This window comes from Styela clava, chromosome 13 (assembly GCF_964204865.1).
Source record: "Styela clava chromosome 13, kaStyClav1.hap1.2, whole genome shotgun sequence".
In the NCBI taxonomy this organism is placed as follows: domain Eukaryota; kingdom Metazoa; phylum Chordata; class Ascidiacea; order Stolidobranchia; family Styelidae; genus Styela; species Styela clava.
In genome coordinates, this window is record NC_135262.1 from 19540464 (window position 1) to 19562376 (window position 21913).

Below are 21913 nucleotides of genomic sequence, written 5' to 3' on the forward strand. Positions count from 1 at the left end.
CTTTTGTTTTCTTTAATATTTCACCCCACAGGGTGTATTGTAGAAAATGTCCAAAATACAGCAAATAAAGTTTCCATATATTGGTGCTTGACTCTTGTTTATTATTTAAATCTTTACGTAATCGAGTCGACGGGCGAAGAAGAGTCTTGTGAAAACTTAGAATAGACCAAAATTTTAAGTATATTTAAATATTATTCATAAATACTAAGTTACACTAGTCATTCGAAAATTACTTGAAGTCATATTCGCATGCCTGCGAAAGAGTGAAGGAAATAAATAGGTAAAAATTTAAAGTTTTATTTAATATTTTTCGCTGTAAATTTCATATTATATATACGATAACAGTTTCTGAAAATGGTTTGGTTTTCATCCTGACACCTTGTTCACAAAGTTGCGATGCTTTGTGGATTTGATTTTCCGGAAGATAACAGACAGCTTTTTGCACGGAACGACATAAAATAGAAGTTGGTCCAGGTCTTGGTGGTACATTTGTCAAGGTGAGGTATTGTTTTTCGCTGTTGTCTCTAAAATGTGCAGTAAATACAACAAAATGTGTTTAAAGTTGTTTTATTTAAAGAGTATTATTAAATTTGCCAGTCGATCAAATTCAAGGGGATGCCACTCATTTAATCAAAACAGTCTTGTAAGACATCTTCTATATAATGCGCGCATCTTTCAAATACAATAGGCCAGTGGTTCCAAAAGGTGCGCCGCGGCGCACGATTTGCCAAGTGCGCTAAAATTAACAGAATTGTGGTAACAATAACTAAACGATGATTCAATATTTTACATATTGCATTTATTACAAATGTTTTCTTTTTATATTTCAAATGCATAAATCAAATGTGTATGATATGAATCAATAAATTCTTTTCACCTATCGATGTCGTCTACTTTCTCGTACGTAGTATCTGCCTCTATTGTTACGTAACAATAGATGTAGACACAACGTATCGCGAATATGTGGGATTATTTAGGAATTTCGAAAGAAAATCAGGCGGAAATGATGAAAAAGAGTTCGCCTTTTGCTTTTATTTTTTATGTTTTTTTTTTTATTGTTTAGGAATAGGGTACACATTAACGATCGCAAAATTGAGTTTTATTTGAAAGCATCAATTTTTTTCGTGTAGTGCGTCATGAGTTTTTTTAACGGCGCTGCATGGACAAAAAGCTTGGGAACCGCTGCAATAGGCTGTTCATAGTAGGGCGCGATTGTATATGAAGTGATACACTTTTTTTTCTTTCACAACTTACACAGTGGTCTGGCCCCCACCAAAATGAGAATAGATCTTATTCAAATTTGTCACAGTAATGAAACATCAAGTTATAAATTTTAAACTTACATGCAATTAATTTCATATGATACCCGGGGACAAAACTTTTCTGCTGGTACACAGGCAGATCCGTCAATGCATGAAAATTCGTCGTTATTGCAGTTTACGTCTTCAATAACAAAATGAAATAAATGAGTTACTAAAAAAAGTTGCCTGAAATTAACAATCTCAATATTTACTTTTCTGGCATAGTGCAGATTGCATGTTCTTTAGAATTTTGGGTAGCATACATATACGATTGCTTTGGCGACAAGGAATTCCAGTTTGATTATACTTGCTGAGGCGCCGTATCTCATCACTTCCATCTCTAAAAACAAATCATTCATCACCTGATTATTTAAACGTGTCGTCATAAAAGATTTTTCCAGGAAGAACGTTCATTATCCGTCTGTAAAAAGACTTCAAAATACGATGAATATTGTTCACAAAACATATTTCTGAAAAGTTGATTGATTAATGCAAAATGATGATTGCTCATAAACGAAAGTTAACTGAGGATGGAATTAGGGTAAATGTTTCGTGTGTATAAAAACAGCAATGGAGGGAACATATACTGGGCTTGAAATAAATAAATATGAAATATTTATATTCAAATTGATGAAATTAAAAATATTTCATTGTAGTAAGGCTAGTTATATTCAAACACCGAACAAGGCTGGGTGTAAGCAGAACCTGTGATGTATTATAGATAAGACCTTAGATATTAAAGCTACTTAGACTACTATTTTGGACCAACTTATCAAATCTTTTTGATCCGGCATTGTTTGCCCGATTTAAATCACACCATGGCTGAGTTTGTGGTCATAGTATTCACCTAGAACTTATGGAATTATTTACCTTTGAGAACATACACAATATATAAGTCACTGATTTTTAAGACAAAAGTATCGCCATGTTATTTCGAATGCAATATAGGAACAAAAAAAAATAAAGTTCTTTTTTTTATCAAACGTCAATGTACAAACTTGAAATAACATATGGCAAAATATTATGATGAAGACAACACCAATAGAAAAAAGAATCCTTATTCTGTAAATAGAATAAAAGCTGAAGTATATACAAGATTTATTTTGGTATTTAACGTTAGGCAGCACATCTTTTAACTTTTGTATAATTTTTTTTTGTTCAAGTTCTCACTTCAGGAAAGTAACACAGAGTCAGAGAAAAAGTAATATTTGTTTACACCTCTATATTTGAAACATTTTGAGCCTTTGAGTATATATATCGTGATATATACATATATATTAGATAATAATGTTGATGCTGGATTCGTGTTGAATTTGAAGTTTATTTTGCCAAGCAGTTAATAGAATGCTGGTCGAAAACAACTACTATGACATTGATATATTTATTCAAAACTTTCAAGCTAAGAAAACGTTTTGTTATTATTATGCCGTCTTAATGGAGGGGAACACGGTCAACAGTAGTATTCTGCAAAACTTCTAAAGCATTTATTATTTAAAGGCGATCTCTAAGCAATAACTGCATGAACATATATTACCAAATATTTCCGTTTTGTTTGTACGTTTTTTATTGTTTTGTGTGCTATTCAAGTGTGGGAGATGTTATCAATATATATTTGCAAATTTCACAAATATAACAAGCATAATTAAATAAAAACAGTAATACAATCTTTCAATCTTTAAGTAAAATCGGAATGTGCATCACAAAAAACACGTATTTTTATGCAGCGTATGTACTTAACCATCCTTCAATTACATGAAATATCTTTTAAAGAGTTATTTTTTGTATTTTTGACCAGCCTGCACCTCCACGTAGAAATCGTATTTTACTCAGCGAGAATTTTTTTAATTTGAGGGCCATTACGTGGTGACGTTGAAAAAATAGTAATTTAAGAAAACTTACACGCAATCCACCTGACCGTCACAAAATTGATTGAATGAAATGCACCCAGATTTGTCAGGGCAAGAAAATTCTCCTTTAATGCACTCTGAAGAAATAAAATAAAAATGTATTTGAGAACAATATTGAAGCAACTCAAATTAGATGAAATTATTTAAAGAGATGTCATATTGAAATGTAGCTTCGTTTGTATTTCAATTGTGTATTTTTATACCCCATTGCTAATAGTTTTAGGATGTTTAAATGTAGATACATATATGATTAATCGTATACATCCATACTATTAGTCGAAATTTAATACGTTTCACAGAATATAGATAAAAGTGCATTCAATATGTTATTTTGTTCACTTCAAACTTCGGTTTAAGAAATGAGTTCATAATAAAAATAGATGATTGCGATATATTATCAAGTCGAAAGTAAAATGCATCGAAAATTCAAGTAAAAACTGTTCTAATACTTGAAAATAATGTTGCCTGTGGTCGGAATAATGAACGTTGCTAGATACGTTATGAATTCAAGCAAAATTGCTAAAATAATAAAATACAGATGCTTGAGGCGTAAGAAACATATATCAATAGTAATTTAATGTCGGATTAGAATGTAATCAAGCAGGAATGTGTGAACCGAACGTGTTAATTGTTTGTTATACTTGCCGTATGGAAATTTCATCGAATATAAATAAAAAAAAATTGAAGCTCAAAATAATATGAATACAGCTACACACCTGCTTTAACAAAAGCCGAAACGTTTATTATTATTACGATAATGAAAGTTATAGAAGAATTCGCTTTTATCTTCATTCTATTTTCTGTAATCAAAATCTACTATATGATAAAAACTAAAATTATTTGATAAAATAAAAACGCAGATTCGAATGTTTACTTGTTTGCCCCAAAATTACAAAAACCTGACAATTAAGACAAATAGGAATATAGTTAATATCGCATATAAACTTATAATGATATTTTGTAATTGGAACTAAATATCTATTACTCATTTTTACAATATCTTCTCTTGCTAATCTTTTGCTGCTTCATAATGTGTATAGTTTACACAAATTACATTACTGAAAGCCTGATATCACCACATAAATTTTCCGATTACAACTGCACTCCTGATTATATCATCAACAAAACTTTGGTACGATCGAAATTTTATAAAATTAAACAATTCAAGACAGTATTTATACCTCGTACACTGAAGTAAGAACTTTTTTTTTTCATTAAACTGCTCATCAAAATATATTGCAAAGCATTTCTTCTTATTTCGGATTATTGTTGGTTGAAAAATTTATAATAAAAAAACTTCTAAATTTAAAGATATTCATATCCCATATGTGCTGAGTACAATGTATATTATTATAAAACATCAAAGGACCAATTTGAGGTAATAACGAAAAAGAAAGTACATTTATTGAACTTAATGGCCAATTTTTCACGGGTCATAACTTCCAGCCTTTTTGTGCTTGAAACATCCTTATAGGGATACAGTGAATTGACACAAAAACAAATAATTCCATACAACAGGTTCCTTTTATGAGTTGTTTTTCTACAGACATTATATATCTTAATGAGATTTTAGACTTGAAAAAGCTGATGTAGATGTTAGGTTGAAAAACAAAATTACAGAAGCATTAACGGTATTTTCTAATCCTTTATTTCTGAGTTGATTATGGTGGAAAACAAAAATATTTACGAAACTACTGTGTCTAGTAAAGACAGCCAGGTAGTGCGCATTAGGGTTCATCTATCTAGAGCCAAAACCAACCCAGTTCAAAAATACAATCATGAATATCCATACAGAAATCCAGCCTAAAAAGGTCAGCAACATTTATACTTTCAATTTCAAACATTTGGGTAACAGTTTGTCACATTGCAAAACGATATGAATAATCTCAATTATATAACATGCCAAACAGGATAAATACTGAAATGATTATACTTAATTGAGAGAAATTTATGGTTGGCCAATTTTTAATCAAAAATAGATATCACGGAGCAGCACAATAACTTTGTAATAAAAATACCGTAACCTTTCTTTAGTTCATAAGCAGAATCTACAAAATTTCGGTTCATAGTTTATAGTGTAGAGTTAAAAACAAATGCTTTGACTAGTTATAAACCCTACTTTGTATAGATGAGAAGTAGCGGTTAATTAATCAAATAAAAAAAATCGGTAGGACCGATGCTTGCAAATTTATATGAACAAAGTTTTCTGAATTCAATAAATGGCGCTCCGGAAGTATCCGTACCAAGATGACGCACAACCTGAAGCCTAACCTGGTACACATGCTATGTTCAGACTGTGCGCCATCTTGATACACATGCTTCGGGAGCACCCAATATATATGCAATATACATGAGAGGCGGATCTGAATTTGCAGATAAATAATATTAAACTACACTCGACTCTGACCAAACTAATAATATCATAAAATGCGTTTTAATCTACACTTACCAGAAAATAGAACATGTATTGCAAAATCCACAGGCTCTTCACGATTATGTTACCAATCTAAATTCTGTTGCAGCAAACAGACACGCCGTTGGTTGCGATGCTCAAAGTCAGAGTCACTCATGACCATTCCACAGCCTAAACTGCTAAATGAATTTACGTTAGTATATTTGTTGAATTCCGGTACCAAGAGCGTTAAAAATGGACATTGAATTTGGGACGTTGTGATGAAAATGTGTTTATGAGTGATACCGAATATAATTGACACACAAGTTATCAAGAATGACGCTATACTGTGAGCACTTGCCGATATGTGAGCAATCAAGGTTTTCCTGGGGCAGTATCTTAACACCTTCAAATCGAAACAATTTGGAGGCAAATTCAAACACTTTTGTTCAGTGATATTTGATACTTTCTTTTTAATTTAGTAGTAATTAGATCAGTCAAAGGATCGTCGGTTCGAATGTGGAAGCCATGTTGGGGTTTAGTAATATTCAAATGTGCGGTGTAAAACATGCCGAAACCCATCTCTCCACATTAACAAAAATAACAAGAGAGCAATGCTCAAATATATGCACACAAAGATGAAAACGAAGTGGTTTCAAATCTTTTACAGTACCGGTAGTCTGGCCCCGAGATAACTGAGATATGATCACGGAACCACGACACCCTATTTTCAACTTTGATCACAAAAAACTTTGAAGTGAAAAATGAGTCCCATAGATTCCACGGATATTTTGGAAATAAATAAAAGTAATTGCCTTTTATCGAAAACAACAAGGTTTAACCACTGAACATTTCAAAGCAATTGATTGAGCAGTTAGACCGCTTCAAGAAAAAGGGGAATACAAACAACAAAACGACCCATAGTTCCATTTTGTGTTCAAAAACTGAATATTGTCATCAGAGAAATTTATCTGGCAGAGATAATATGACAAAGAGAAAGTTGCATCCCTAGTCGCTGTACAAAGGAACATAAAACAAAATGGCCTTTTTAATAGGGCCAGTATTTTATCAATTCTATTGTATGATTGTAGATGGACTTGATAGTGGAGAAATCTGTAACCGACCAACGAGCTTCGAACCTGCGAACCCACGCAGAGTAGTCAGAAGTGCGGTGCCGGTGGTGAGCGTATTCCTAACGCTTAGCACGATGAGCCACACCGCCGCGCCATACTTGTTATTAATGCCGGGTTTACCATAAAGCAAGGCAGGAGGAAGTATAGGGGCCTCCACATTCAACTTCGAGCCGTTATTCATTTTCAAATTTTTTCTTTAAAAATTTTTAATTTTTAAAGATTTGCTCAAGAATTTTACCGGATCAAAAAATCGACATTTTTATTCATTTATGTAATCGGATTATTAAATCTCGTCGCAAATAATTTCCGTTTACGAGGTTAAAAATTAAATAATGTCGAATATTTTATTTTTTTTAATTCAAAAGACTTCACCCTTTCAACTTAACAAAATACAATTTATATTAATTGAACAATTTTTGAATCTCTTAAAAGAGAGAGAGAGATTTTATTTTTTCGTCAACTAAAAAAAAACTAGCTTTGAGCTATGCTCAAATAGATGGACAGGTCACAGCAGATACCACAGTCTTCAACTATATTGACACCAAGCGAAGCAGTACTGCAGTAGTTTACCTTACTTTTAGCATTGTCGGTATGTTAGTCGTTGGTACCGGTAACCTCAAAAACTTTCGAGATTCGAGTAGCGAGAATTTTTGGAATCGGTCGTCACGTTTGGTGGATTAAAATCCGTGTTCCCATGATCAAAAAGTGATACAGCAAAATGGATGAAATATTAGATCTCATAGGATTCATAAAAATTTAGGACTAAATAAAAGTAATAGCCTTCTGGCAAAAAAAAACAATCTTTATACACTGAAAATTTCGAAGCAATTGGTCCAGTATTCCAAGAGAAAAGCGATTTCATCACAACGAGGAAGAAGAATATCAACAAAAGCAACAACATAATATTAAAACGATCTATAAGTCCACTGGCGTGTCCAATAATAACGAGGTTTGGCGTCAGATTTCCGTTTGGTGTTTCGGCTTTTTTTTGTGTCTAATCTAGTGTTCATTGGTAAAACCATATGTATAACCATATATTACTTTATTTAATGTGCAACAATAGCCTATCGCTTACTTCTACTTCTTGGCAAATGTTAATCTTAACCCCCAACTAACGACTAACATACCGAACTGACTACGCCCCCCAAAATTTACGTCGCAATACGAGACAAGCATAGTAGTAAATAACAAAAAAATGTAAACAAATATAATGGTAAGAATTATTGTTACAGTGAATGTACAATGAAAAGATGAAGTTCGACAGTCTAATGTTTCAGTATTTTCATTATCATAAAATAAGAATACAAGAGAGCTATGCTCAAATATATGGACACGTATAGTGCCATATAGTGACAAATTCTGAAGGCGTCATAGCACATAAAAACGATAAACAAAAGTAATGGACCTTTCCCCGATCTTTGACCCCCGAAAAGTTCTTCCATTCTTTACCATTACAAAATTTTCGGGGCTATTTCAAAAGTGCTTCTGCGAGTTGGCGGCTTGGCGCCTGTGAAATGGGTTATTCGTAAAATGAGGATTCATCGCATACAACAATCTGTTTCTAGGTTACGAACGCACTTTACGAACATATACAGATATAAAAAATAATACTGTATTGTAATATCTAAGCCTATAAACAGGATCATTGTGATCAAGAAAATCAGTGCTCTGGGCTCATTGGTTTTCGTTATTTACATCGTAAATGACGTGTCCAACTATTACGATTATGAAAGAATAATCACTAAGCTTCAGTCACATGGTACTGTACTGTACACAGTTTCAGTGATACTGTACGTCATTTTAATTGTTTAAGCCGGTTTTTTAGTAACTTGTTTGATCGTTTTTTTTTTACTTTTGCCCTTTGTTATGGACTCAAAGCAAAAAAAGATGTTACTGATGTTAGTGCATCAAGGTTTGCTTTTATTCACGTGATGTGGAATTGTTTTCTGTTTTTCTGATAAAGTTCTTATTTGCATTATTTGTACATTTTATTAGTGTACAGTACCATACTTTACAATACAGTACGATGTGTATAGAGCAATTCATGCACTGTAGGCTACTAGGGTACAGTATAACGCTCAGTATAATTTCTATACTAATTTTTTATTACTGCAATTAAATTAAAACGGATCTTACTACTTACTGAATACAGCGCGAAACACTGCAAAGAGCGCGAAACAGCGCAAAGCAGAGGAAAACAGCGCGAAACAGAAGGAAACCAGCGCAAAACAGAGGGAATCAGTGCTAAACAGGAGACGCAGTCATTACCACCTCCTGCCACGAAAGAACCACGGCGCCTCTCGCCATGGTTTTATGGCACTATTTCCGGTATATTTACAAGGTTATGTACCGGATTATAGGTCATCATGCGAAATTTTATCTAACTTTTTGGTGCTCCAGAAGTATGTGCAGCAATATGTCGCACAACCTGAATCCGCTACACACACACACACACATCTATTTTCAGGTTGTGCGCCATCTCTGATCTGGTGATAGATCAGTAGATATGACATTTGAATTAGACTATATAGTAATTATGGTCTTTCTGTGATGGTATTTCTGTATTTGCAGAATTGAATAAATTAAGATTATAGTTTATGCTATAGCCTACGATATGGATAACAAAGAAGCTGTCATGAACTCTTCAACACTAGATCAAAAGCTGCAAAATCTTATAAACAATGAGGATGTTGATGCAATTATAAAAGCTCAACAAACAACCTTGAGGAGACTTGAAAAATCTAATGCAATGCTAACAAACTGCAATACTCTTTCTTCACAACAACTTCTATTGATATGATATATCAGGTCAAAGGATAGATCTACGACTGTCAGAATGTAGAACAATTTGGCCTAAACACAACTTACAATATTAAAGTACTGTATAACAGGACTGGGAAAATAAAAGTAGTCTCTGATCTGGTGATAGATCAGTAGATATGACATTTGAATTAGACTATATAGTAATTATGGTCTTTCTGTGATGGTATTTCTGTATTTGCAGAATTGAATAAATTAAGATTATAGTTTATGCTATAGCCTACGATATGGATAACAAAGAAGCTGTCATGAACTCTTCAACACTAGATCAAAAGCTGCAAAATCTTATAAACAATGAGGATGTTGATGCAATTATAAAAGCTCAACAAACAACCTTGAGGAGACTTGAAAAATCTAATGCAATGCTAACAAACTGCAATACTCTTTCTTCACAACAACTTCTATTGGCAAGTGAAAAGTTCACTCGTCACACTGCGACATTGCAAGAAATGCGTAAAGATTTGCAGTCGATATTTACAAGAATAAGAACTCTTCGGGCAAAATTAAAGACACAGTACCCCGGTGAATTTTCTTTGGCTCTTGAAAATAATATGAAGAATGTTTCATTTCAAGAAAGTGGGGTTACCCCTGTAAAAGAAGAAAAACAAAACGAACTATATGAATCATCAATAAAAAGTCATTTTAGCCAGAAGCCTGACTTGTAATTTAATAATAAGTATTTTCATCTCTGTTTCATGGTTATAATTAAAGAACAACCTTTTGCTGAAGAGCTCTCCTTATCCATGGAAGCTAGCAAAACTAGGTTTGATTGGTTCTTGGCAAATGTAATATGATTATTTATAAATAGATATATGTTTTATTTACTATATACAATTATTTTGATGCTACTCCATTACTCATATTCATTCTGGGATACCATCTAGTATTTTCAAGAGGTGAAGAATTTCAAAATAGGAGAAGGAGGAATGTATCAAAAATTTGGGATATGGAGGAAGTTTTATAGAGCAGAAAGTTGTATTTAACAGCAGTTCATGATACACTCTGGTGGCAAAGAGTCCTCTGGAACATGTTATGTTCCAGAGGGGGGCATGGGGTTTAAACCCCAAACTTACTATCTATTTTGGTGTCTCTGATATCGGATTATGTTTTCATTGCATGTCACTTTGCTGCAAAAAACAAGGTTAGAACACTGCTTGGAACTTGGCGCAGCTGATAGTCTATTTGTTCTGCTATATCTATTGCTTTATGATCCAATATTATTACTGTGTGCAATAGTATTATATTTTATTTTTCAGGGCCTATATTTATATCTAATCCTTAGCTCAAAATGGGCATTGGTGGAAAATATAGATTGCTTCAAAAACCTATTTGGCATCATCTTAACAAGACATTTGTCACCCAAATAAAAAAGAAGCCATCACAACTTCACAATGTTTGGGAATCAGTAATTGGACTTGAAATTCATGCACAAATCAACACAAGATCTAAATTATTCTCAAGTGCAAGGAATCGTTTCATGGAGCCGCCAAATTTTCTTGTTTCAGATTTTGATGCTGCACTTCCTGGTACATTCCCAGTAAGAGTTTTATTATTTATCAAAAAAGGTGAAAATAACTGACTGATGCTATTGATTGCATTTTCTTTTCATAAAAACAATAACTAATTCCATATGCATTTTGTGATTGATAAGCTTACTGCAATGATATGCCTATGCTGATATTTAAGTTTACTCATTGCTTTTAATAATAACTCATCGTAATATTTTATAACACTCTTTTGTTAATTCTTATCGCCTGCAGGTTCTCAACAAGAATTGCGTAGAAGCTGCTGTTTTTACATCTCTTGCTTTGAATTGTAAAATCAACATGAAATCATATTTTGATCGAAAGCATTATTTTTATGCTGATTTACCGGTTGGTATATTTAATGAATACTTGTGGGTTTAGAAGCAAAGCATTGTAGCCTATTTTCATAATCAGTAGCTGAATTTTGACAGCAGTCTTTATTAACAGTTCTTTTAAATTTGATGCAAGAATCTGGAGTATTATCTTTATTTTGAGAGTATTTTGCGAGATGACATGTGCAAACTGCTTGTATCTTAGCTTAGTCTCACCCGTTTTCCAAACTGTTTTGATCACTTAATCTATCCTGATTCTCTGTGTATATTGTTATATAACAACTACATTGAATATTATACTATTGGAAACATTCCACTCTGAGTGATTTAAATTTTCTGCTTGCTTTTCAACTATATTGATATAATATGGATGGGGCAAGAGACTTATTTGAACTGTTGGCTAGCCATTTTAATTTCAGTATATATATTGGCCCCCCTTTTTTTTTGATTCTGTACGCATTGATTCAACTCTAAATTTTGTTTTTTTCTCTTGGGAATCTATCATTTACGTTTCGAAAATCGAAATTTATTCAAACCCAAGGTACTCTATACCTTTTTTAGTGTCAGAGCCAAATTTCAAACCTTATTAAAGTTGTAAAAACAACGCAAATTGAAACAGCTGCAAAACTAATTTCAAGTATGTGTTCTAAAATAACAACATCAACAAAACTCGTGACAACATCACCTAAACTTGATGTAAAAACCTATTTCAATTTGAAAATACTTCTTTTCCAATGTACGGAATAGCCTGCTTGGGATTACTGGAAACAAAGAAATCCGTGTACTGAAACACTATGACATCACAATAAAAAGTTGCACTCAAAATGACATCAATTCAACAACCTCACTCCAGTCTTTCATTTTCAAATAAATCACGGAAATTGAATAATTTTTGAAGAATACTTGAGAACCGCAGTTGAGAACAACTGATTTAAACGATTTGTTGATCTCAGATTCTCAAATTTAATTGTACGCAGGTAAAAAATGAACTGTCTGAACCCGTCACAAAAATACTTGGTGGGTCTCCTTGTGACCCATGTGGATCAGTGGTTTGTCATTCCTGTACTATGGCCTTATAATTGTGCCTCAGACAGGAATATTAGCATTTAGATGTTGGACAATAAATTATCACTTCTAAAGTTTGATTCATGTTTTGTTCAGCAAGGTTATCAAATAACACAGCAAAGAAAACCCATTGCAGTTGATGGTCATTTTCCAATACCAATTGAAGAAAGGCATCCAGAGGAAGGCTACATAATACGATGGAAAAATATTGGGATTGATCAAATACAACTTGAACAGGACAGTGGAAAGAGTCTACATGATGATGTTGAGAATAGCAGCCTCATTGATTTGAACAGAGCAGGTATGTGGATATGAATAGTCAACCTGATGTTCACTAGCTTATTGAACCATTGTTACCTAATCCAGTGGTCGGCAACCACCGGGCCGCGGCCCATCGCCGGTCCGCGGAAAGATTACTACCGGTCCGCAGAAAGATTACATAAAAACGGACAGCGTCCCCAAAACACCTCTACAGTCTAACAACAACGAATCCCTGCGATTAAAATTTCGAATGATAATAAGTTGAAAAGCGTATTTGCAATATGTATCTTGGTAGTCTTTTGGTTGATACTCTTAGATAAATACTCATACATTGCAAGAGAAGCTTCACAGACAGTGTTATCATTTTATGTGGGTCGCGTTTTCGATATTTACAATTACAACTACAAAAACGAAATACCGAAATCGGGTGGGCGTAAGAAACACGTTACGTGTATCACTGTCGACCATATCTCCAAATTGGGAACAGTTAATGGACGAACAAATACAGATCTCGCATTAATAACCTCACCGGTACACCTGTTTTTGGAGATAATTCCAACATAAATTTTCTAACGCGCATAATTTACTACATAAGCTTAGCTAGTTTGTATAAAGGTGGTCCGCCAAAATTTTGGTTAGGCTTTACCGGTCCGTCACCTAAAAAAGTTTGCCGACCACTGACCTAATCCATCTTAATCAATGTCTTATCTAGAACTTATCTATCTTTGAATCGCAGCTTTTGGTATGTTATTGAATATGGTATAGAATTCATCATGCCTCGTCAAATAAAACACACTAAAAAACAAATGAAAAGAAGAGATCATACCGCCAGAGAACACGCTGGTCGATATTCAAAAACAAGCTCTCGAAACACGAAAATCATTGCACGTTGTGTCGTTGCCGAAACTCAATAGGCATAACTCCTGTTACCAGATCTTTTCAGATGCAAATTGTCTGGATTCGATATTCTTAATTGCCTGCCTCATTTTAAGCCAATAAGCTTATATAAAAAGTTATATATATATAAGTTATATAAATTACCTCAACAATTGATTCAGTATAACTGACCTTTTTATTGATAGCTATTTTTATTGCATCTTTACATTTTTAAGAACAGGTGTTGGGTTGATGGAAATCGTTACTTCTCCAGATTTCTCCTCTTCTGAGGAAGCTGCTACATTTGTAACTGATCTTCAATTGACAATGATGCGACTCGGCACTTGTTGTGGGAAAGTAGACGGTAAATGAAAGTATATTTAATTTGGTATAATACATGAACATAAGCAATGTGCATTTTAGAGTTTATGACCCAAGATTTGCATTTTTATGGATTGCTATCTTTATCTTCATTTTTATTTGCTTTACCCACATTTACATCTAGATAATTATTTGTTTGGCATGGTAAAATATTTTTGCCTTAAAAAAAAGTCTGCATATTATTACCGATGGCGCTCAAATTTTATGTTATATTTATCACTATGTGTATTGTATGTTACAATGTCTCTATCGCAAAATATTACAAACATGCCCCATTTAAAAAAGGCATGAAAATGCTTTGTTGTTTCTTAAAATAAATTGTATCAATTCTGTTATTTGGTCTATATGCAAAAAATATTGTTTTATTTATGCATTTGCTGACTTTCAGAGGGCCAACTACGTGTGGATGCAAATATTTCAATTCGACGTCCAGGGGAACCACTTGGTGTTAGATCAGAAGTTAAAAATATTGCAGGAATCCGCGGACTTCAACAAGCAATTGGTATGTCTCAATTAAATAGTATTTTCATTTGAATGCAGAAAGGTAATTTATAATAATTTTGGGTAACATAAGGCACTTCTGCAAAGTTTCATTTTATTTTTGTGTACTGTGTTTATTTACAAATCTTTTCAGAATTTGAAATATCAAGACAAAGAATATTACTCGAAAGTGGGCAGAGAGTTGTCAACGAAACAAGAGATTTCAACGCAGAGAAAGGGTGTGTTAAGATATTATTTATAGCTAGCCAGTCTTTCTGCCATTTTTATAGATTTTGTATAAATTGTCTTGAGCCTTTTGATAATTTTTTATGCAAGTGCAACTCTTGTAAATACAATAAAGTCAATTGTCCTGTAACTCTATTGACAATATTTTGAAACAGTATTACTACAGGATTTTAATGCCTCATACTGGATGCTAGAACAGCTTAGTGAGAACGAATTTTTCTTTTTATCAGAATAACAATTTCCATGAGAGACAAAGGAGAATTTCAAGATTATAGATTCATGCCTGAACCAAATTTACCGCCCCTCATTTTGTATAGTGATGAAACATTGCCACCTTCATTCGATTCCAGGTATGCCAATGTTAATTTCTGTGTATTGATGACTGTTGCTATAAGCATTTTCAGGTACAATATTGCTGTGATTGTTTTTTTTTTGTAAATGGTTTGAACTAATTATTCTTTGAGTCAAATAGGGGTTTCGTTTCAGATAGCCACAGGCCACACTTGAAAGAATAACACATTTCAGTATTTATATATAATTCTTTGCTCCCTGTCTTTCATAATGGAGTCATTGAACTTGTTTGAAAAAATTGACATAAAAAATATTTTTCAGTTGTGACATAAATATTGATGACATCAGAAGACGACTTCCTCATCCTATGCCTGTAGATATCAGAAGACAGCTTGTTGAAAAATATGATTTATCACTGTCAGACTCTACATTTCTTATGGTTAGTGGATTGGATTTACATATTTATACCGGGCAGAGTAAAGTCAATAAGACAACTTAATCCCCTCGACTGGTTACCAGTCCATGTTGGGTATGGGATCAGTTATTTGTTTTCAGATGCATAGACTTGATGGTGGAGGAAGCCATAAGCGGTGACGACGGCGAGTCCAGCAATCCTCTCGCACATAATTGGATAATTAGCATAATTAACATAAACTGGATAATTAGATTAAATCATTCGGAAGCGTCGAAGAACGCTTTGTGTCATCATTACTACCATAGCGGGGAAGGTAGCACGACGATTTCTTCACCTCACCGAATGTAGTATGAAATAAAATAGTGTTATTTTGCGTCTTTGATCATTAGTGCAAATATCGTGCAATCAATGCGTAAGTGACAAAATACTGAAGAAAATGCTTAGTACAGCAACAAATCGGTCCAAATCAAAAAGTGATTGTGGGCTTTGTGGCCTAACAAATTGATTTGTGAGCAAGTAGCATTCTTGTATTGTGAAAATGTTGATATTAAAATTATACAAAATCTCATTTTCAGGAAAATGGCATCGGTGAATATTTTGTTGACATCTTGGTTGCTGCTCCTAACCTTACCCATCTTACTGCATTTGATTTTGTCCGATCTCAATTATTAGGTGTGATGTATGCAACAAATAGGAGAACGAAGGAGTGGTAGGTATACTGTTAACTTCAGACTCAATACTGTATAATCCGTATTACAGTAACTGTTGGGCTGAGGAGTCGAAGTTTTGCATGTTCTTGATTGAGTCACAACAAAGTTTTATTCTCAAAATCCCTGTCTTTGTCAATATTCTGAATTTACTGGAGGGATAGTCTGATGTAAATTTTCTCAGACTCTACAGCAGACATGGGCAAACTACGGCCTGCGGGCCAAATCCGACCCGTTGGGTAAATCAATCTGGCTCGCCTGATGATGCCACAACCAAAGTAAAACCAAATTTTGATGTTTTAGCTAAAAAATAGCTCAAGGAATTTGTTGGAATTGTGATTGTATTCAGTTTTGGCTCGAAGATTATTGTTTTCCACTTTTGCTTTTGTAACACTGTAAATATTGTTCATAAAATGTGACATTTTTTTGTCACACTTAGATCGTCCGCCCGCTGGGGGGCTAAATTTTGACCCCTGATTCAAAAACCTTGTCCATTTCTGCTCTACAGCCTTGTGCTCAATAAAACTGGAACCTCATTTCCAGTTCTTTGTACCAATCATCCCAAGAAAATATTTGTGCGAATGATCCATTGCTATCTATGCTTGCTAAAGGAAATTTGTTCAATAATTAATAATTTTATTTATATTTTCAGTCCAGTATCGCCAAAACAAGCTGCTAATTTATTAGTATTGCTGGATAACCAGGACATTAACAGTGATATCATGATTCAGACTTTTAACGTCATGGTGAATGAAGGTGGAAGTCCAGAAGAGGTACCGTTGCCACTCTTATTGATACTGTAATCTTTGGCTATTCCATATTTGGATATATATATCTACGAGGTGAAAGAGACTAAATCTGATTTCAGATCCATTTCTTAACCTGTTACAGATCATCGATTCTAGAAGTTGGAGAATGATCAAAGACATCTCAACAATTGAAAAATTTTGTGACGAAGCTTTGAAAACCATTAATTTGGAAAACATGTTGAAGAAATACATACCCGGCAAACATAAACGTCCAAAGAATAAGAAAGCTGTATCTACTGTAGTCACAGCTATCATTGAATTAAGCAAAGGCAGAGCTCATACTAAAATTGCACAAAATGTGGCGAGGCATATGCTGGACAAACTTTCATCTAACGCACCAAATAAAAAGTAAAATAAACATTCTGTTTTCAATTATTTATACTTTGTATGCAAAGACGTAACTCTGATTTTTTTAAAAGAATTTACTCTGGGGAAGATCACACCCAATGTACTCTGGGCAAGATCACATCAATGAGAAATACAGGAGACTCATTTCTGAGTGTATTTGCAGACGATCACTGAAATGTCAACTTTCATGATCCCATGCATTATGTGTAAGAGGATTGCTGGACTCCTCGCCGCCGTAGGGTGGTTCACGTAACCGCTCGTGTCCTGTCACGATAAATATGGGCCATAACCCACACGTTTGGAACAAATTTTTTATGGAAAATTTTTATTTATATGTTATCTTTTTTAGTCGTCGCTGATACAGACGCCCATTTCCGTGATAATTGAGATATTAATATAAAGAATTGACAGCTGTGGAAGTATCGAATAAATGTATCTTATAAATATATCGTAACAAAATAGCTAGCAATTCTTCGTTTGAGAACCATCAATAGCGATTGGCGAATCCGCGGAAAATAAGAATGTGTAATTGTTGATTATAATTCAATAAGAGAGACGCAAAAGGCGAAATGTGTTACGGCTGTCTGTTCAAACTCATGGTCATGACACGATCATTTTCATTAATACAAATAACGGCACTTTGAAAAGCAAAATCGAATTTATTAAGATTAATTTAGAAGTGAGAGTTATGAGTAAGAATTCACATACGACTCTCGCTAACAGACAGAAACGATAAATGTGAGAATTATTATGTTTTGGTTTTCTTTCTGCGCCCAGTCTGCGCTTGACTATCGCGTGACGTATGATATCTCGGACTCGGGTAAAATCATCAAAGACTCGGGCCGAATCCGAGTATCAAATTACGAGAGATTCGGCCACGAGTCCGAATCTTGTCGCACCCCTACCATCAAGTCTATGCTCATGAAAACATACTGGCTAACTAATCCCATACGCGACATGAACTGGTAACAAGGGATGGGCAATATAGAATACCGAATCCGGAGGAACCGATAACAGGATTCGGTTTCCGCCTCTCCGGCGCCACGCGTCGATTTTCGCATTTCAGGTTTCTAAATATCAATTGAATACGAGCGTTTTTCTCGCGTGGAAATCTCTCTTGTTTAAATAGACTTGCGTCTGCTCGGAAAGAACCCGTAAAATCGGTAAACTTCAGAAACTGCAATCTCAATCGGCGTATTCTGGACCGGAAGTCGGCGAAGTACATCTCATGGCGAGGCCAGTTATTGCACCTTTTTTGCGTTTTCGCCGTGCGTCAATTTTTGTATTTCGGGTTTCTAATTTATCAATTAAAGACGAGCGTTCTTTCTCGCGTGGAAATTTCTCTCGTTTAATTAAACTTGCCTAATCGCAAAGAACCCGTAAATTCGCTAAACGTCAAACACTGTAATCTCAATCGACGTATTCTGGACAAGAAGTCGTGAAGTACACCTTACGACGAAGACTCGTTATTGCACCATTTTTTGAGTTTTCCTGCTTTGCTATCTAGCTAGGGCATCTTTGATAATAATAATAATTATCTGTGCCGACTTACTGGCGATATTCCGATAATCTGATTGCAACAATCTTCAATTGTTTACAGGCGTGCCTTGCTTCATTTTACATTACTGTAAATGATTTTCCGCGACCGGCGAGTTTTCCCCAGAAAATGATGCATGTAAACCAAAAGCCAGACGTGAAATGTTATGACATTACTTGCGATTAATTTAAATCAAATATTATTTAGGAATAATTTTATTACTTTTATTACACCAGTTTCCGAAATACAAAGTTATATCGCAAAACACGACGATCTGTCGCGTTTAAATTTCACTCTCAAAAGATTACATATCTTTCGGTCCGTTTCTATCTTTAAGATAGACGCATGTGTGTCTGTAGTAATTTTATTCACCGATAAATTTGAAAAAAGATGCCACATCCGGCGAAAATAGTTACGTATTGAGTTTGAGTAGGGCCAAGTCTGGGTAGATAATGATATGTAACGATATTAATAGAAATGAATTCGTCTTTAGATGACATTAACTAATAACTAACTACGAAATCGCGTTTAGGGGAACCTTGTTTTGCACGTCTTGATCGCACAGAATAAAGAGTTGATTTTAATTGATAGTGGTTAAATTTAATATTTTACACCGGTCGCATAGGTTGCAGTGGCCACACGCTGGTCATGCATCTAATTAATTCTCAGCGGGTGTGTTTTAGTACACTCGGCACTCTAACATTAATAATGATTTAATGCCGTTTCATATCTATTTTTGTATTTAACCGCTTACTATTAAAGTGTTTGAAGCGTGTCTTAATTTAGCATATCAGTATTTAGAGATTACATACACTTGGAACAATTGAAAGCAAAAATATTGTAATATTCTTAGATTTCATTGTCCTGGGAAATGCCTGTTTAGTATCAAATCAAATCCAATGTTAAGGACATTTCCAAATAAATAATACATTTATAGTAATGCATTTATAATTTTTTGACATCTAAATCCAGCAATCAGGAAAATTCCCACTATTTGAATAAGTATGAAAATAGAATAGGATTCGGTATTCTGGATTCGATTTACCTATTCTAGAAATTATTCTACATTGCCCATCCCTACTGGTAACCGGACGAAAGGCCATGGTTCGCCATATGACTAAGCCGTTGTATGGCCCTTTCTTTCCCCCCGGGCAGGGGCGTGCCAAACTCTTCTGCTGCCCGGGACGAGTTTCTGATAATGCTGCCCCTTATACCTAACCTTGAAAATAATCTGTGCAATGAGCAAATTATAAATGTTGTTATGCACGAGAAAAAATAAATTAATGGCCAAGTAAGATGGAAACGTTTGTTTTATTGAATATATCATTAACCTAAGCTATAAACTCACATTTACGAGATCGAACTCATTTATTAGCAAAAAAAAAGTCACTTATTTCTATGTCCAATAGCTACTTTGCTGTCAACCGAATGTCTGAAAGACTGCCTCTTTCCCCGTTGTTCGCCAGGATGTTCTTTTCGATGATGATCAGAGATAAATTTGGCAGGCGTTAATTTAACATCGAAGACATTAAATATGTTTACTTTGAGAAAGATCATTCGCAATAAGTAGCGAATTGAGTATAGCCAATTGTGAGTAATAAACAATATGCAACGCACAAAGTATGAAAAACATCCCCGCCAACGGAGTTATAAAATCTTCATTTTTTTTGGAAAATCTATGTTAACACTTTGGAAAAGCGACGCAACATTTGGCGTTTTAACAGCCACACAGACAGCTTTTTTGGCATGATTGTAAACATTACCTCGTTTTCATCGTTTTGCATGCTATTTGTCAGTTTTTGGTTATGATTCGAAAATTTCAGTACGGATTAAATAATTCAATGATTATTCATATTCTGTCTTCTCATAGTTTACCGTAATTGCTGATAATCAAAAATTGAGATGAAAATAGCTGTGACAAAGTACGCTAAACTTTTCTACCGGTATTTTAAATATCAGGATTGCACATTTTGAATTAAACAGATTGTTTGAAATATATAAACCAGTTTAATGCACTAACTCGCGAAACCACACTTGATATGAGCACCAAAAATGTTGCAATTGTTGAATATAGGAAGAGATTTTCTGAGGTCAACTGTCGGGAGAACATCCGTTTTTGACTCGCTATCACCACAGTTAGTAACACAGGACTAAACATATAATGTCAGCTTTTAATTAGATAAAACACGTCGAGAAAAAACATGTGTAATAACGCAAACTACAGCTCGGTTCTGCCGCCCCCTATAACGTGCTGCCCCTTTCGCCCCCCTCCAGACACGTCACTGCCCCCTGGATAAATATGTAAATCCCATCCTATAAGTAACTTGCAAATGCTTGACATCCGACTTGAATCACTTCAAATAAATATGATCAGGAAAACACCTACTTGACTGTACCAGATTACTGAAGTTCTTTGAAAAAACTTTAGCTTTGCCTAACGTTCATTGAAGTGAAAAGAGAAGTTTATCCAAATTACTAGTAACATGTAGAATGAGAAACATCAGCGCTGAGCTTAATGATCAATCTAGCAATTGGTAATTGAAAAAATCTCTGTCTTTTGATGAGGACACAAGACTACATAAACACTGTAAAATCTTCATGGATTGTAAGAATACAGTGCAATCCTCACCAATGTGGGGTCTAAATTCACATTTACGATTGATTCTTATAACGTTCACTGACCAATTTAATCAAAACCAAAAAGTCTTGAACTAAACAACTACATGCTAAGTAAATCGGTCGGTATTATCATGTTATTGATATCAATTAAGTCAGTTTTTCGAATAAAATATATACATGAAATTCGTTGTGGAGTCTTATTTGTTACTTGTTTTGTTGGTGTGGATTGATCCAGATTGGTTTTAAAATCACTTGAATCAGTATGACCTTAGTCTCTTGTCTTTATTCACTTCGTAAATATTGTTCAACCAGAGATATCAGAGATATAACTGTTTGTGATTTGGATACTTTATTTCGAACTCTATATCTAAAATAGTTACATTATACAAGGAAAACACACGGGACTAAAAGTTACCAAAACTACAAATGATTTCACCTTTTCGCTAGAACGTGAGTACGTATATTCT

At 34.2% G+C, this 21913-nt stretch overlaps 3 protein-coding genes across 4 annotated transcripts; 2 read left to right on the forward strand and 1 right to left on the reverse strand.

Annotated features, from left to right (window-relative positions):
* Nucleotides 1–154: 154 nt before the first annotated feature.
* On the reverse strand, nucleotides 155–5910 carry LOC144431193 (CD320 antigen-like). The gene is made up of 6 exons (XM_078119018.1): nucleotides 5658–5910; nucleotides 3925–4008; nucleotides 3201–3285; nucleotides 1514–1641; nucleotides 1344–1443; nucleotides 155–524 (listed from the first exon to the last, which is right to left on the reverse strand). Exons 2-6 carry the CDS (start codon nucleotides 3998–4000, stop codon nucleotides 323–325), a joined length of 591 nt encoding a protein of 196 aa, XP_077975144.1. The 5' UTR covers nucleotides 4001–4008; nucleotides 5658–5910; the 3' UTR covers nucleotides 155–322.
* A 3740-nt stretch (nucleotides 5911–9650) lies between these two features.
* On the forward strand, nucleotides 9651–10809 carry LOC120332799 (kxDL motif-containing protein 1-like). Its single transcript, XM_039400116.2, has one exon. It carries the CDS (start codon nucleotides 9781–9783, stop codon nucleotides 10216–10218), a length of 438 nt encoding a protein of 145 aa, XP_039256050.2. The 5' UTR covers nucleotides 9651–9780; the 3' UTR covers nucleotides 10219–10809.
* On the forward strand, nucleotides 10601–19767 carry LOC120332798 (glutamyl-tRNA(Gln) amidotransferase subunit B, mitochondrial-like). Of its 2 annotated transcripts, XM_039400114.2 has the most exons (12): nucleotides 10601–10694; nucleotides 10810–11090; nucleotides 11314–11427; nucleotides 12573–12777; nucleotides 13855–13977; nucleotides 14383–14496; nucleotides 14629–14713; nucleotides 14951–15070; nucleotides 15333–15450; nucleotides 16002–16135; nucleotides 16786–16906; nucleotides 17025–19767. In XM_039400114.2, the coding sequence occupies exons 2-12, from the start codon at nucleotides 10842–10844 to the stop codon at nucleotides 17292–17294; spliced, it is 1653 nt and encodes a 550-aa protein (XP_039256048.2). In that variant the 5' UTR covers nucleotides 10601–10694; nucleotides 10810–10841; the 3' UTR covers nucleotides 17295–19767. The 2 variants fall into 2 exon arrangements, with proteins under 2 accessions (XP_039256048.2, XP_039256049.2); XM_039400115.2 differs by lacking the exon at nucleotides 10601–10694 and having other exon boundaries at nucleotides 10987–11118.
* The last annotated feature ends 2146 nt before the right edge of the window (nucleotides 19768–21913 follow it).